The following is a 15,825-nucleotide window of genomic DNA, read 5'->3' as shown; positions in this document are numbered from 1 at the left end:
CGCCTACATCGTCCATATAGGACGACTCGGGAACTCAACTCCTACCCCGGGCAGCTCACCTATCCCCTTATGCCCAGGGGAAAGGTATCAAGCCGTTTGACAGCTGATGCTGGCTGTCAAACCGGCTTTTACGCAAAACAGGCGGGAGGCAGCAAACAGCTGCGACCAGCGAAATCGCCTGCCACCGGAAGTCTCCTCGCCTTGTACCTTTTCTTATCTCAAAAGTTCTCTGTGTAGTCTCCATTTACAATCACTTTCACTGTTTGTTTATTATATGTTGTTTTAATCATATTTATAAAGTTTTATCCAAAGTCCATTATTTTTAATTGCTGGATCATAAATTGCCATTTTGTTCCATTGTTTTACAAAACCTAATGCAAATGGGAGGAATTAATGGGTGATGTTTGTGCAATCTATCTTTGGAAAGATCAGTATTTCCAAAGAGCCAGTTTGCTGTAGTGGTAGTGCTGGAGACAGTTCTAATGCCACCTTAGGCATGAAATCCAATTGGTGACATTATTTATTTATTTTATTAAATTTATTGACCACCCCATTGAATGCAAATGAGTGTTCGTGTTGTTTGTTCCGGTGGTACTTAACATCAAAGACTGTGCCCCAGCAACAACAACCATCCAATCAAACAGCCCGAAATCAGACTGTAATTCAGAAATATCTGAACAAATAACATTCATACTAATTTGCATCACCTAAAAGGTATTTAAAGGCCAGTGTTTTGATAGATGAGCACAGTTCAAAGGGCACTGATGACGTCTCCTTGAATGGTGACAAAACCTGTTTGCAACTAATTTGCCAAGCTCAGAGCTCAAACAAGCTGACTACCGACCCAAACTACTAATATTCAAACACATTTCAACGTTATACGGTACTTTTGTTCAAAGAAAAAAAGTGTAATGATTTATTGGTTGGGGATTAAAAGGGCTTAAAGAGAAAAGAGTAACTCTGACTTTGCAAATACACCAGAGAAATGGTTAGCATATAAATTAAGAAAAAAAGAATGATATTGAAACTTCAAGAGGATAATATGGCAATACAAAAAGTGTTTCATCAGCATTATTCCAATCTATATAAAGGACATGATATTCCTTTGGAGAAAACAGATGAATACTTAAAAAAAGTCAAAGTTGATAATACAGAAAAACAAAGACATTATGAATGAAGCTATAACAATAGGAGAGGTTTTTCAATGTTATAAAAAAGATTAAATTAGGAAAACTGCCTGGACCAGATGACTTATCAGGTTCTTATTATAACTGCTTTGAGGATGAACTTTTACAACTTTTGCAAAACACAGTGGATTTTATCTTACAGGGAGGAAAGATGCCTGAGACTTCAAAAGACACAAATGACTTCAACAATAAATTATAGACCTACATAATTTTTTTAATCTATATACTAAATTTCTCAATTCTAACCTTTAACTGGCCAAAATGGTGCACCACAGTACAAAATTATTTTAACCAAGGTACCTCAAGTGGACCAACTTACAGAATACTGAGCCCCATTACTATTGAGGGAATCAAATTTGGGAAAGGAGTGACTGCTTCAGTGCTGCCATTACATTGTTGCAGTCATGTGACCCTCATTTTCAATGTTTCCTGCAAGCTTCCTGGCTATTCACGCAATCCCTCCCCAACTCAGCAGCAGCCAGAAACCTGCCTGCTGGGAAGAGAAGGGAAAGAAAGGGGGAAAGGGGTTGGCCCAGTCCAACACTGGATTTGTGTTATGTGGTGCAATAGGCCGATGAATTTGTGCAGAGTAGAGAAAAATGGAATTCAGTTTATTTCTGCACAGAAGTAAAAGGATGCATTTGAGATCCAAATCCAAATCAAGGGTGCTGAAAAACAGCTTAGTATAGACTTCGATACAGACCTGAAATACAGAAAAGCAATTTTTATGGATGCACGTAAGCAAATCACATAACCCATGCTCCCTAAAACCCTAAATACTATAATATGTCTAGGGCTGCATTTAATTAGTTAGGCTCTTCATCTCTGGCTGTGTTTTTTAGTTTGCTAATAATAAACTTTGTTCATCTCCAGATTCCTCCCGGGACAGGTTTAATTTAAGAATGGATGGCAAAAATGGAATATGCTGAGAAGGCCAAATTGACAGCTTTAATTAGAGATGAGACATTGTCTAAGTTTAATGTTGATTGGAAACCTATTGACTTTTTGCATGAAACAGAAAAAAATGAAATTATGTTTTTGATGATTAGAAAAAATAGATTATAGAAAAAATGTAAGCAATACTGCAACTATAGAGGAAGAGGTTGATTTACATTTTTACTTATACTATAACTGATATAAACAAAAATTGGAAGTAATTTCTTTATAATTTTTTTTCTTTCTTTTCTGCCCTTTTAGCTTGTTCTTTCCTTGTTTCCTGCCTTTTTCTTTTTTACCTCATTCTCATTATTAGTTCTTGAAATAAAGGTATTTCAAATTAATGTTGGAAATGCAAATGTAAAGAAGGGATCTTTTATTACTTACAGTGGACATGTGATAAAGCAAAGAAATATAGAGTAGGATTCACATCTTAATATAAAAGATTCTCAAAGTGAATATAAAGATAAAACAAGAAACTTTTCTTCTGGGTTTAATGGAAAAAGACGGAAATTTAATTGCCTATTTAACTTATATGCAGAACACATCATGAGAAAGGCAGGGCTAGATGAATCAAAAGTTGGAATTAAGATTGCCGGGAGAAATATCAACAACCTAAAATATGCAGATGATACCACTCTAATGGCAGAAAGTGAAGAGGAACTAAAGAGCCTCTTGATGCAGGTGAAGAAGGAGAAGAAGGTTGGCTTGAAACTCAACATTAAGAAAACCAAGATCATGGCATCTGGCCCTCTCAATTCCTGGCAAATAGATGGGGAAGAAATGGAGGTAGTGACAGATTTTATCTTCCTGGGCTCCAAGATCACCACAGATGGAGACTGCAGCCAAGAAATTAAAAGACGCTTGCTCTTGGGGAGGAAAGCTATGGCAAATCTAGACAGCATACTAAAAAGCAGAGACATCACCCTGCCAACAAAAGTACGTATAGTCAAGGCCATAGTTTTCCCAGTTGCAATGTATGGCTGTGAAAGTTGGACCATAAGAAAGGCTAAGCTCAAAAGAATTGAGGCCTTTGAACTATGGTGCTGGAGAAGACTCCTGCTAGTCACCTGGACTGCAAGGCGATCAAACCGGTCAGTCCTAGAGGAGATCAACCCTGACTGCTCTTTAGAAGACCAGATCCTGAAGTTGAAACTCAAGTACTTTGGCCACCTAATGAAAAGGAAGGACTCACTGGAAAAGAGCCTAATGCTGGGAAAGATTGAGGGCAATAGAAGAAGGGGACAACAGAGAATGAGGTGGCTGGATGGAGTCACTGAAGCAGTAGGTGTGATCTTAAATCAGACATGTCAAACACAAGGCCCAGGGGCCGGATGCGGCCTGCGGTGGTTTCATGTGGCCCATGAAGCCATCCTGGAAACAGTGAGGGAACGGCCCCCGCTGCCTTGGCCCTGGCCCAGGCCGACCGAGAGCCAATGTACAATTTTGTGGTGACCATCTATGTTGAAACGCATTCAGTCTTAGCTCAAGGCTGTCTAGAAACAGTGAGGAACCAGCCCCTGCTGCGTCAGCCCCGCCCCCTGGGTGCATGCTGGGGAGGTGTCACCCTTTGTGAGGAATGAAGAAATAGACCATGCCTTGGCGCTTGCCCCAGTCCCACCCCCTTCTGCCAGAGACCCTCAGATCTGTCCCACTCCTGCCCAGGCCCCCACAGGCACCCTTGATGCAAACGATGTAGAGCAGTGGTTCTCAACCTGTGGGTCGGGACCCCATTTGGCGTCGATCGACTATTTCACGGGGGTTGCCAAGCAAGGCTGTCCGCCATTTTTTTTGTCCACCATTTTTTTCCCCTTTTCCGACGGGTGCCTTACCTCCCTTGGGCTGGGCCAGCTGGTGGTCGGCCTGCTCCGTCTCTGCCGCTTGCCAGCTGCGCCTCAGCTGGCGCAGGGGGCGGAACCACGCATGCGCGGCGCTCCCGGGCAGGGAAAGTCCTCAACTTATGACTGGTTTAGTCCTCGACTTACGACCGGTTTAGTCCTCGACTTATGACCGGTTGGGGTCTCGGCATTAAAAAGGTTGAGAACCACTGATGTAGAGGCTGGCCATGCCCACCCAGTAGGCCACACCCACTCCATCCACGCCCACCCAGTAGGCCGCACCCACCCTGGCTACACACACCCCACGCCCCCCCCCAAGGTAACCACAATGCTGATGCGGCCCTCAGTGAAACTGAGTTTGACACCCCTGGCTTAAATGGACTCCAGAAGATGGGAGTCGCAATACGGTCTGTCTTATGATAGGGAAACACTGCGAAACTTTTTCTTTTCTTTGAGGGTAAAAGCATCCAACAGGACTATCCTCCTCTCAAGCTAGCGCTCCCGTTAGTCCACGGTAGGCGCAGGCCTTCGGGATAACCCACGGCGCCTCCTCAAGCACAGAAAGCAGGCTCAGGTTTCCCAGTCCGGCTGAGAAACTGCGTCGCTTCCCCCTATTGCGAAACTTGGCGCAGGGACCCCGCCTCAAAGAACAGGAATGGGCCGGCGGGAAGCGGCTCAGCCAATCCGCGAAGGAACTGGGCGTCAAAGCGCCCTTCCCTCGTCCTCGGCTCGGCGGTGCGTTTCGCTGGCGCGCTCTTACGTACCGAGGCGCTGCCGGGGAAATGGCGTTCAGCTCGGCCTGGAAGCGAATGTCGTGGCTTTATTACCAGTACCTGCTGGTGACGGCTCTTTACATGCTGGAGCCCTGGGAGCGGACGGTGTTCAGTATCCTTTACGCGCTATTTTTATTTCGTCTAAGGCTGAGCGATTCCTGGCTCCGTCAGGGAAATTCGGGTTAAGCCGAACACAGGTTACCGTGGCCGGTTTGGACTCGGACGGGCGGATGGGATGGGTGGCAATTGGCGGCCTTGGAGCTTCCTTTAGCTGGGCAACCCTGGGCTGAAGCAAGAAAGCTGCTCTGGGGTATTATATGTGCGCCGTTAGCTTGGAGAGGTTTCGCCCGCTGCTAAGTGGAAGCTCTTCATAGAAGGCAGAAAACCACCAGCCCGTAAATTAACTGTCTCCTTTACTGCTCTTTTCCCAACCTCTATTTACTCGTTTCTAAGGCGTTGCTGCTACCTGATTACTCACTCACCTGCGTTTAACCTCATGTCCCAATCAAGGCTTTTGGTTAAAATACTACTTTAACAGCAACACAACTAAGGATGGCTTGCTGGGTGCGAAAACAGAAATAACGATGTTTGTGCTTTGGTTTGGTGTAAGCGGAGTAAAGCTCAGAGATGGAAATTAATGTCTGATTGTATTTCAGGGCTGTCATCTTAATCCTATACCTTCTTAGGAAGCAAGGTTGTGTCTAAGCTTCATGTGCTTTCAGATATATTTTAACCTGTCATTTTTATTTTCCTACCCCATCTTGAAAAGCGATTTGCTGTTAGTGCCTAGTATTTTACTTCTAAAGACAGTGCCCAGATTTGCACTGTTCACTTTCCTCAATTTAGGCATCTCAGAGCAAATCTAGCATTTGGCAGTTAAAAGAGAGGCACAAAGTGGAAATTGAAGCCATATTTCTTTCCCATTTTCTTAACTACTGAGGATATATATATTTTCTGTTAAGTGAGATATTCCTACTGGGTGACTAAACTGATAGCTTTCTGTTTATATTACCACAGGATTGTTGTGGAGATAGATATATCCAGTAAAGTTATTCAATCAGGAGTCATAATTTTAAAAAACCTTATTCCAAACTTAGGTCTTAATTACATGCTTTTGTGGCAATTTTAACCTATCATGCTTTTTTAGGGTCTTAAAAACATGCTACAGATTTCTGTTACCAGAAATACATTTATCATGAAGGAGCATATGAAATCTGTTGCATTTTTCAGAATTCCTTGATTTTCTTGTCAACCATCAGAACATCCCTTAATTTAGTTTTCTTTTACTACATAATTGTTAGCACATGCTCCAGAACAATTGGTTATATTATAATGTTAAAAAAACATTTTTAATTATTTGACCAAAACTTTAAAGGCAAAAGTTAGACAATGTAATTGCAATTGATGGGATAATGGAAACTTTTCTATAAGTTCTGCAGTAAGAACCAGTTGATCTAGTGGTTCATGGTTGGATAGGACTGGGGAGAATGAAGATTCATGTAGTTCTTTAGCTGTCTATTTAATGACTTTTATCAGTCACACAGCCAACAGGTAGTCCTTGACTTACAACCATTCATTTAGTGATCATTTGAAGTTACAATGGCACTGAAAAAGTGACTTATGATTATTTTTCTCATAACTACTGCAGCATCCCCATGATCATGTAATCAAAATTTGGATGCTTGGTAACTGGTTAATATTTATGACATTGCAGTGTCCTGGGGTTATATAATCACCTTTTGCAACCTTTTGACAAGCAAAGTCAATGGGGAAGCCAGATTCACTTAACATTGGTGTCACAAACTTAACAACTGGAATTGTTCAGGTGTTAAGTGATTCACTTAATACCTGTGGCAAGAAAGGTCGTAAAATGGGGCACTTAACTCTCTCGCTTAGAACAGAAATTTTGGGCTCAATTGTAGTAAGTTGAGAACTACTTCACAGAGGATTTTTCAGGGGTGTTGGGAAACATTGTAAGAGAAAGTGCTACATATGCCATTTTCAGCTGCTATAGGAAAGATGGATTATTTAATAATAAATTGTGCTTTTTAGTAAAATCACAGTAGCCGTGATTCATAAAAGTTATTTGTTCCCTACACACTAAACTTACATATTTTGTTTTTTAATGTAGATCAAATCTTTGTTTCTAAATTGGTATTGCTAATAATGATTTATATTAACATGTGATTATATGTGCTATATCAATCCAGTATAATCATTTTTTTATAAATTCTTTTTTGTTTTGTATTTTATCTCCATGTACTACTGTTTTTAGCCTTGGATGAATATAGTACTTGATTGGCTTTCCATCCAGAAACAATCACCTCCTTTCAGAAGAATAAAGTGATGCTTGCCACCTGCTAATATTTAATATCTTTGTTTCTAAATAAGTAATTTGTTCATTCAGGACCCCTGTATAGAATTCTTAGACCATGCAAATGTTCCTTTCTTTTATTTTCTATGATCTACCTTGGAGAAAGTGAGCAAATCTTGCAGAGAAACTAAATCCAAATTTAGTTCAGTGGATTGGGCTTCAACAATGCTCTTTTGTTTCCATCTAAGTTACTGTTGATACTGCAAGATAGTCTTGTTTGAAATGTATCTTGTGACATACATAGCTTGGGGCAACAGTGGTGTAACTCCTTCTATTTGTTGATTGTACTTTTTATGTAATACTTCTAGCTCAGTTTCTCATAGAATATTGTTTGTACTGTTCTGTAACAGTGGCACTTACATTGTGGCTTTTGTTACAAAAGTGCTGAGCATTACGTAAACAGAAACATGTTTTATAGCTCCAGCATTTCTTCCCTAAGCTTTCAGAACAGATTTTGAAGGAGAGGAGGTATGTTAAGGAAAACTGTCCTATCAATAGAAAATTGGAATTTGGATCCCTCCTCCTTAGTCTTTGGTTGGAATTACTTTGTTGGTCAGAACTGACAATTATTCAGCTTGATTTGTCCAGTTGAGAAGTAATATCCACTCCCTCTTCAGACGCTCAGGGCAATGCAACCTTTCTCCATTCTTTACAAAACATTTCAAAAATTTCATAGAAGAAAAAAGACTCTTGCTTTCTTCCCTTCTTCCTGAAAAAGAGGAGGAATGGTTGAATTGCCTCTCTTCTGAAATTTGATACAGTATATCCTAATTGCTGCTGTTATTTTAAACACACTCTATAATCGACACCAATTTATGCAGTCTCTGCATCCATATATTCTTATCAGTTTATTGCTAGATTGCTGTTAGTGAGGAAATTATGCTGAGCCTGAATTAAGCAATGATCTGAGAAAATAAATGTGCTAAGTTTGCTTCTGAGAGCTGTTTTTTTAAAATAATGTTTTATTGATTTTCTAATTTTACATTTAAGTATTTAAAAAGCAACGTGATGGCTGAGTTAATCGATAATTCAATGACATACAAGTATCTTTGGTACCAGTCTCAAACGACCACATTAAATATTTCCTCTCTTTTCTCCTTAGTATTTATTGTCTCATGTTTAAACTAATACAATTCTTATTATATCAATTAAATAAAAATAACATTCTTACATTTATCAATAATTTTTAGCTTATACATATCCTGGTTATTTTAACATTCAGTCTTTATAGACAATCAATGTCCTAATTAGTTTTTCCCAGTTTTTAGTTTCCCATTAATATTTAAAATTAACATTTAATATTTATAATTTCCACGTTTTACGTAACCAAAGTTCCCTTTATCACAATTCATCACAAAGTCTAATATTCAGGATACGCCTCTTATCTATTTGAATATATTCTATTTCTCACCATCTTACATCATCTAATTAATAATACAGTATAGCATTCTTATTTTCTATTAATTTCCAAATGTCTTAAATTTAATAACCAAAATTTCTCTTGTTTCAACATCAAATACTTCCTCTCTTTTTCTCTTAATGTCTACTATCTCGTATTTAAGCTAGTACAATTCTTATTATATCAGCTAAGTAAAAACATGGTTATTACATTTATCAATAGATTTTTAGCTTATATAAATCTTAATTACTTTTACATTCAACCTTTATAAACAAATCAATATTCAGATTTAACTTTTAATATTTATACTTCCAAGTTTTAAATGACCAAAGTTTTCTTTATCTCAGTTCATAACAAAATCTAGTATTCAAAGTACACATCTTGTCTATTTGAGTATATTCTATTTTAATCCTCACTAATAAGTCAAAACCCCAGTTTTCTTCAGACTTATTCTAGCTTGCTTTCTTTGCCAGCTCGCCTTCCATATCTCTGCTTTTAAGTCATCAAATAGATCTCCCTCTGTTATTATATATCCAGTCACCATTTTTTTGGAAGGGGTAACAAATCGTCTCTCTATTTTTCAATCTCGACTTAGTTGTCCTGAAATGTTTATTTTCCCTTCGGTCTGTTCTTCTTGATCCTCAGGTTTCTTCTGGTTTATATAGAAAGTCTTTTCCATTTTCAGTGTTGTCAGTCCCTTTCCTGGGTTTTCCGTTAACTGTGTTTGTTGATCAGTTGAATCTTCTATCATAGTACTTGATTGTTCCACTTCTTCTATTATATTCTGTGTAGTTGATTCTTTAGTTGTAATCAAAGTTTGGGTTCATATATCTAGGCCAGGGGTAGGCAACCCAAAATACTCAAAGAGCCACTTGGACCCGTTTCCCACCGAAAACAAAACACAGGGAACCTCAAAACCCTTTGGATATCTAAAATAAAGATAACACTGTATATATCCTTTTTTACCTTTATTATATATATATAAAAAGGATATTTGCAGTGTTATCTTCATTTTAGATATCCAAAGGGTCTCTCTCTCTCTCTCTGTCCCTCCCTCCCTCTCCCCCTCCTTTTGCCCTTGGTCTGCCAGTCTTCTTCCCCCACTGTGTGTGTGTGTGTGCGCATGCGTGTGTGTGTGTGTGTGTGTGAGAGAGAGAGAGAGGGGAGGGCACTTGCGCTTCCCCCTCTTTCTCTCTCCTCTCCCTCTTTTCTCTCTCTTTCTTTCCTCTCCCTCCCTTTCTCTTTCCTTTCTTCTCCCTTTCTCTTTCCTCTTTCTCCCTCTTTCCTCTTTCTCTTTCCTCTCTCCCCCTTTCCTCTTCCTTTCTTTCTTTCCTCTTTCCTTCCTCTCTTTCTCCATTTCTTTCCTTTCTCCCTTTCTCTCCTCTTTCCTTTCCTCTTTCTCCCTTTCTTTCTTTCCTCTTTCCTTTCTTTCCTGTCTCCCCCTCTCCCTCTTTCCTCCCTTTCTCTTTCTCCCTCTTTCTCTTTCTTTCCTCTTTCCTCTTTCTTTCCTTTCTCTTTCTTTCCTCTTTCTCCCTCTTTCTATTTCTTTCCTCTCTCCCCCTCTCCCTCCCCCTTTCTTTCCTCTCCTTTCCCTTTTCTCTTTCTTCCTCTTTCCTCTTTCTTTCCTTTCTTCCTTTCTTTCCTTTCTCCTTCCATTTCTTTCCTCTCTCCCCCTCTCCCTCCCTCTTTCTTTAATCTCCCTTTCTCTTTTCTCTTTCTCCCTTTCTCTTTCTTTCCTCTTTCCTTTCTTTCCTTTCTCCCTTTCTTTCCTCTCTCTCCCTCTCCTCTCCCTTTCTCTTTTCTCTTTCTTCCTCTTTCCTCTTTCTCTTTCTTTCCTCTTTCTCCCTCTTTCTATATCTTTCCTCTCTCTCCCCCTCCCCCTGCCCCTTTCATCTCCCTTTCTCTTTCTTTCCTTTCTCTTTCCTCTTTCTCCCTCTTTCCTTTCCTCTTTCTTTCCTTTCTCTTTCCTCTCTCCCCCTCCCTCTTTTTCTTTCCTCTCCCTTTCTCTTTTCTCTTTCTCTCTTTCCTCTCTCTCTCCCTCTCTTTTTCTCTTCACCTTCCCCCCCTTTACTAACAGAACCAGTTCACCTACCAAATCGTTTAACTTCCTCCCTTAGAGATGGGCAATGTGGATTCACCACATTCTGACAAAGAGAAATGCCAGCATCTCTCATCGATTCTGCTGCAGGGACGGCAAACCACTGTATGTTAGCAATATCTGGAGAGCTACAGTTCATCCGCACCCTCCTGAAAGGCTGTCCCATCCGTTTCAATGTCACGCTTTGAAAGGCCCCTCACCCTCCTCCACTTCAGGCCGACTGTGCCCAGCAGGGAGCTTCAGTAGCCGGCGCGGAAGAGAGGAGGGGAGGAAGAGAGACAGACCATCTCCTCACAGCTCACTTCCAATACCAATGTTAATCCGGTTTCGGACTTGGGACTGAGAGGGGGAAGATCCTGGCTCCTAAACTGGGTGAGATAGAATTTCCCTTCCCTCTCTCCACAGGGGGGGGAATACTTTGGACAGCTCATACAGGTAGAAAAAATAGTTAGAATTGAAGAGAGGCTCAGATCTCACCCAGTCTCATCCGCACTGCTTTATAGGTGCCTGGTGGTAAGTTTGACTTCGGCTGTCTGCAGCCTAGTGACAGGTCATATTTCTATGGCCAGTCTTTCATCCACCGGTTTGGAGGGCTGCCCTCCTTGCTTGTCACCCCTATGGGGTGACTTTTGACCCTTTCCAGGGTCCCACAGCGGTGCAAAATCGGACGTGGAAGACAGAGCTCGCCTTCCAATGTCTGCGGCGGCCACAGCAGCAAACCAGAAGCCCTGAGAGTTGGTTTTTACTCTCTTACAAATGTCTGATTATTAGTCACTTTTCCTTTCTGTCAAAGTTGAAAAAGCTCTTGTCTGAAGATTTGCAGTGAGAAATTGAACAGTTATTTGTTGATTCAGACTAATCAAAGAATTTTTTTGGTAGTTGTATGGTTTCTGTACTAAAACCATTTAATGTCATAGGATTTTGATAAATAGGAATAACAATGCATATTAAACATTTTTACCATATCACTTGGTAAACCATTGTTGTAGTCTTTTACGCTTTCCTTTACTCTCATTCAGATTCCATGTTGGTATCTATTATTGGAATGGCACTTTACACTGGCTATGTTTTCATGCCTCAACATATAATGGCCATCTTGCATTATTTTGAAATTATGCAGTGAAGAATCTAAGAAAGAAGCCAGTTAGAAGTGAAGATCAGACTGTTAAGAAAACTGATTATTTACAACTTAAGGAATCCTACAGATGGTAAAATGAATACCAGTTGATGATTGTGGCAACCATTGGGGTCACATGGAGATGCAAACGCATTTTATTTATGTATAAGATTCCCTTGTATATTTTTGTCTATTAATACTGTGATTGTTTGTACCTTTGATATCAGTATTTTCTTAACTTTGTGACTGTCTTTAGTAATATACTGTAAAAGCTTTTCCTAATGTAACTTTGGGTACATTTTGCCTTCAATTTTTTAATCAAAAATTACCTTATTAAGTAGAGCTTGAAGCTTTTGCTATTGTGTACTTATGTCCATCTGGGTATATTTCTAGTAGAACATTTTGTAAGAAAGTGTTTAGATTCATGTATAAATGTGCATATACTCATAAAACTTTCTTATAAAACTTACTCAGGTGCTTGAGTTGCTATTTGAATTGTTTAAAACTGTGGTGTAGCTCTGTTTTGCTTTAACAATAAATGGAAAGCTTTTTCTTTGTACTTGGAGAAAAACTTACTATTGTATATATACAACAGTATGAGCTATAAGAAAGTACTGGATTCATTCCTTATCTGCACATAAAATATTTGTTTCATGCATGTCATTTGGAATTTTGTGATAGCACTTTAATGCTGCTAGTATACCTTCTAACTAAAATATATGTGTTTATTTCCCAAGGGACATGTTTTAATATTGACTTCAGTTTAAAAGACTATGATGAGTATGGGTGTTGACTATAGTATAATCATGTCTGTATTCTGAACCCACTGTTGACAGTTTCCCACCTTTTGTGAATATTTAAACCACATCACCAAAATATGAAGTTTGGAATGAACTTGATTTAAAATATGCAGCAGTAAGGAGTTGCCTACTAGTCTGAAAGTTCTCTTTTATAGCATTTTTCAGATTTGTATTTTGGACTGTAAGATGGAAATTTTTAAGGTGGTTTATGTTATTTTCCAGAGATATAAAAAATATGAAAACAGTATTGTTACCTAATGTGTGTGTCCTTAATTTTAGAAGAACACACAGGTAAACTTTTTTTTAGAAACAGGACAATGCTATTAAAGAAAAAATGGATAGACCAGATACCATAAACTGGCAGCTGAAAGAACCAATTTTAAATTGGTATGTTCAGATCTCAACTTTGAATTTTAGACCAGTTCTTTCCTTTACATTTCTCTCCCCAGTTTCTTGGTATTGGTTATATTGATTTGGCAGGATTATCAGAAAAAGTATTTATATGGTTTAAGTATATTGAACACTCAGCATCAGAGGTCCTCAAGGTTTTGAGAGTGCATTGAGTGGCATTTTCACAAAGTCACTGCTGATCCATTCCCGCTTTCTCTATGATGCTCCATTTTTAAACATGTTTAATTTTCTGTCTTTGAATAAATGGGCACATTTGCAAACATAGCATTTAATTGTGGACAGCTACGATTTCATTTCCTAAGAAATCTTACAGTGCTAAAAGACATTATTGGAATAAATTTGGAACTCTGAACAAGGAGTCTGACAGACACAACAGGAAATGTCTGGGCACATTGACCGCCTAAATGCCACAGTGAAAACCCTAGTACAGGGCTTTTCAACCTTTTCACCCATTGTACCACTTTTAGGATATGGCAATATCCGAGTACCACCAGTCGCCTAGCAAAGTGTCAAAAACTTGATGACAAAAAAAAAAAAGAAAAGAAAAGAATATAGTGATAAAGTACAGGTAGTCCTCGACTTACAACAGTTCGCTTAATGACTGTTCGAAGTTACAATGGCACTGAAAAAAGTGCCCCCCAAGCCACAGCCGAGCAAGACACCAGTGGCGCTCTTCCTCCTGTCCATGGTTTTCATTGTTGTGAACATTTCTGTTGGAGATTGGCAGTGAAGGTGGGGTAGGGGGTGTTTGGTTTTTGTTCCCATCTGCTGGGTGGTTGCAGCAGGTTTTGGTCACTTCACATGACCCTGAGACACTGTGACCATCATAAATATGAATCAGTTGCCAAGCATCTGAATGTAAATCACAAGACCCTGGAGATGCTGCAACATTCCAGCTGATCGGTGCTTCTTCAGGGCTCAGCAGAAGCGCCAGGATCAGCGCCGAGCTACAGCTGGAAAGCGACACTGATCCTGGCGCTTCCGCTGAGTCCTGACAGCCCTGCAGCTCCAGCCATCTCTCGCTCAGACTTGTGCGGTGCTGCCACCAGTTCAGCTCATTCCCCTCCCCTGCTACTTTTCTAGGATGGTCGCGTACCACCTGCCAGGTGCCAATTTACCACAGGTGGTACCCGTACCACTAGTTGAAAAGCCCTGCCCTAGTGCTATGAAAATTATATAATCTCATTAAAAGATCCACTTAAATTATTCTTTGTCATTTACAATATTCTCTATAGAATTACCAGTTAATACTGTGGTTTAAAAATCTTGCCTTGCAATAAAGGCCCCCAATGAACCCCAACCTGATGTGAAGTTAACAAATCCAGAGTTGGTTTTAATGGTAATTCTTACCAAATACTTGAAGGCAGTTCTATCTATTCGTTTGCTTCTGTGACATGGTAGTGTGGAATTGTATTTTCTTGACAAGGAAAATTGCTGTTTTCCTTGAGTCTTTTCCTGAACTCATCAGGCTCACTTATAAAAATGGAAATATGTTTAACATAGTTTTAAAGTCCTACAATTAGACGTTTCAAATTAGTCCCATATGGTGGCTGTATACTGAATTTGTCAAGTGGTATTAGTACCAGATTATAACTGTTAAAAGTTAAAAGGAAACCATAGAATTAATAGGGCTGGAAGGAACCTTGGCAGTCTTCTAATCCAGCCCCCTGCACAAGATAGGAATCCTTATACCATCCCAGACAAATGATTATCCCATCTTTTCTTGAAAATCTCCAGTGATGGAGACCCTCAATTTCAGGAGACAATCTGTTCCATTGGTTAGTTTTGCTTGCTATCAGGAAAATTCTTATTCCAGATAGTATCTCTATTTAATGAGCTTCCACTGATTTCTTCTTGTTCTGTCCTCAGATACTTTAGAAAATAAGTCAATCCCCTCATCTCTCTGACAGTCCCTCAAATACTAGGAAATTGCTATCATGTCACCTTTATTCCTTCTCTTTATTAGGCTAGACATACCTAGTTCTCTTAACCGTTCATCATACAGTCTAGTCTTCAGGCTTCGGCATCTTTTTTGTATTGTGACTGGAACAGGGCACAGTATTTCAAGTGTAGCCTTACTAGTATACAACTATACTATCACTTCTTGTGACCTTGATGCTGTCCCTCCATTGATGCAACCTAGAACTGCATTGGCTTTTTTGGCAGCTGCAGTACACTGTTGGCTCATACTTAAGTGGCGATCGACTAGGATATCTAGATCTTTCTCACAGTTGGTGAGCCAGGTACTGTCTATTCTATACCTGTGCATTTGATTTTTTTCCCTAAATACAGGACTTCACTTTTCTCACTACAGAATTACATCTTATTAGATAGTACTCATTTGTCAAGATCCTTCTAAATCTTGAGTCTATCTTCCCAAAATTTTAGCAATTCTCCTGAGCTTGGTGTCATCTACAAAACTGATGAGCTCCTCTTCTATCGTCTCATTTAGATCATTTATGAAGATGTTGAAGAGACCGACTGCATGCAGTATTCCAAGGGTCTTACTAAAGCAGTATATAGCAGAACTAATACTTCATGTGATCCTTCTACTTTTAACAGTACTGGACCCAAAAGTCATAATGGAAGAGGAACAAGTCCCTTTAAGGATAATCAAAATAGACTTTAAGGTGGATTTAGAATGCATAACTTGTAAGAAAGAGATGGAAATAATGGATTTACAAGTATAATTAAATGATTATTTAAAATTTTTAAAAAACACAAAGAGTGATGGGGATTACTGTATCTTTTTAAATTGGAGTATAAGAGACCTGGAGGTACTACGTAGAAACTACAAATGGACTTGGATAAATATGACAAAAATTTTGAGATAAGAGAAAAATATAATAAAAAACAGCAAGTAGAACTTTATGGAACAACAATAAAAAATAT

General features: G+C 39.3%; 1 protein-coding gene across 1 annotated transcript; it reads left to right on the top strand.

The window, feature by feature from the left end:
* The first annotated feature begins 4,693 nt into the window (after window positions 1–4,693).
* On the top strand, window positions 4,694–13,200 carry SPTSSA (serine palmitoyltransferase small subunit A). The gene is made up of 2 exons (XM_015822083.1): window positions 4,694–4,846; window positions 11,625–13,200. The coding sequence occupies exons 1-2, from the start codon at window positions 4,744–4,746 to the stop codon at window positions 11,726–11,728; spliced, it is 207 nt and encodes a 68-aa protein (XP_015677569.1). The 5' UTR covers window positions 4,694–4,743; the 3' UTR covers window positions 11,729–13,200.
* The last annotated feature ends 2,625 nt before the right edge of the window (window positions 13,201–15,825 follow it).

Source organism: Protobothrops mucrosquamatus, unplaced genomic scaffold, assembly GCF_001527695.2.
Source record: "Protobothrops mucrosquamatus isolate PMUCROS unplaced genomic scaffold, P.Mucros_1.0 scaffold1459, whole genome shotgun sequence".
In the NCBI taxonomy this organism is placed as follows: domain Eukaryota; kingdom Metazoa; phylum Chordata; class Lepidosauria; order Squamata; family Viperidae; genus Protobothrops; species Protobothrops mucrosquamatus.
This window is presented reverse-complemented; position numbering and strand designations above follow the sequence as displayed.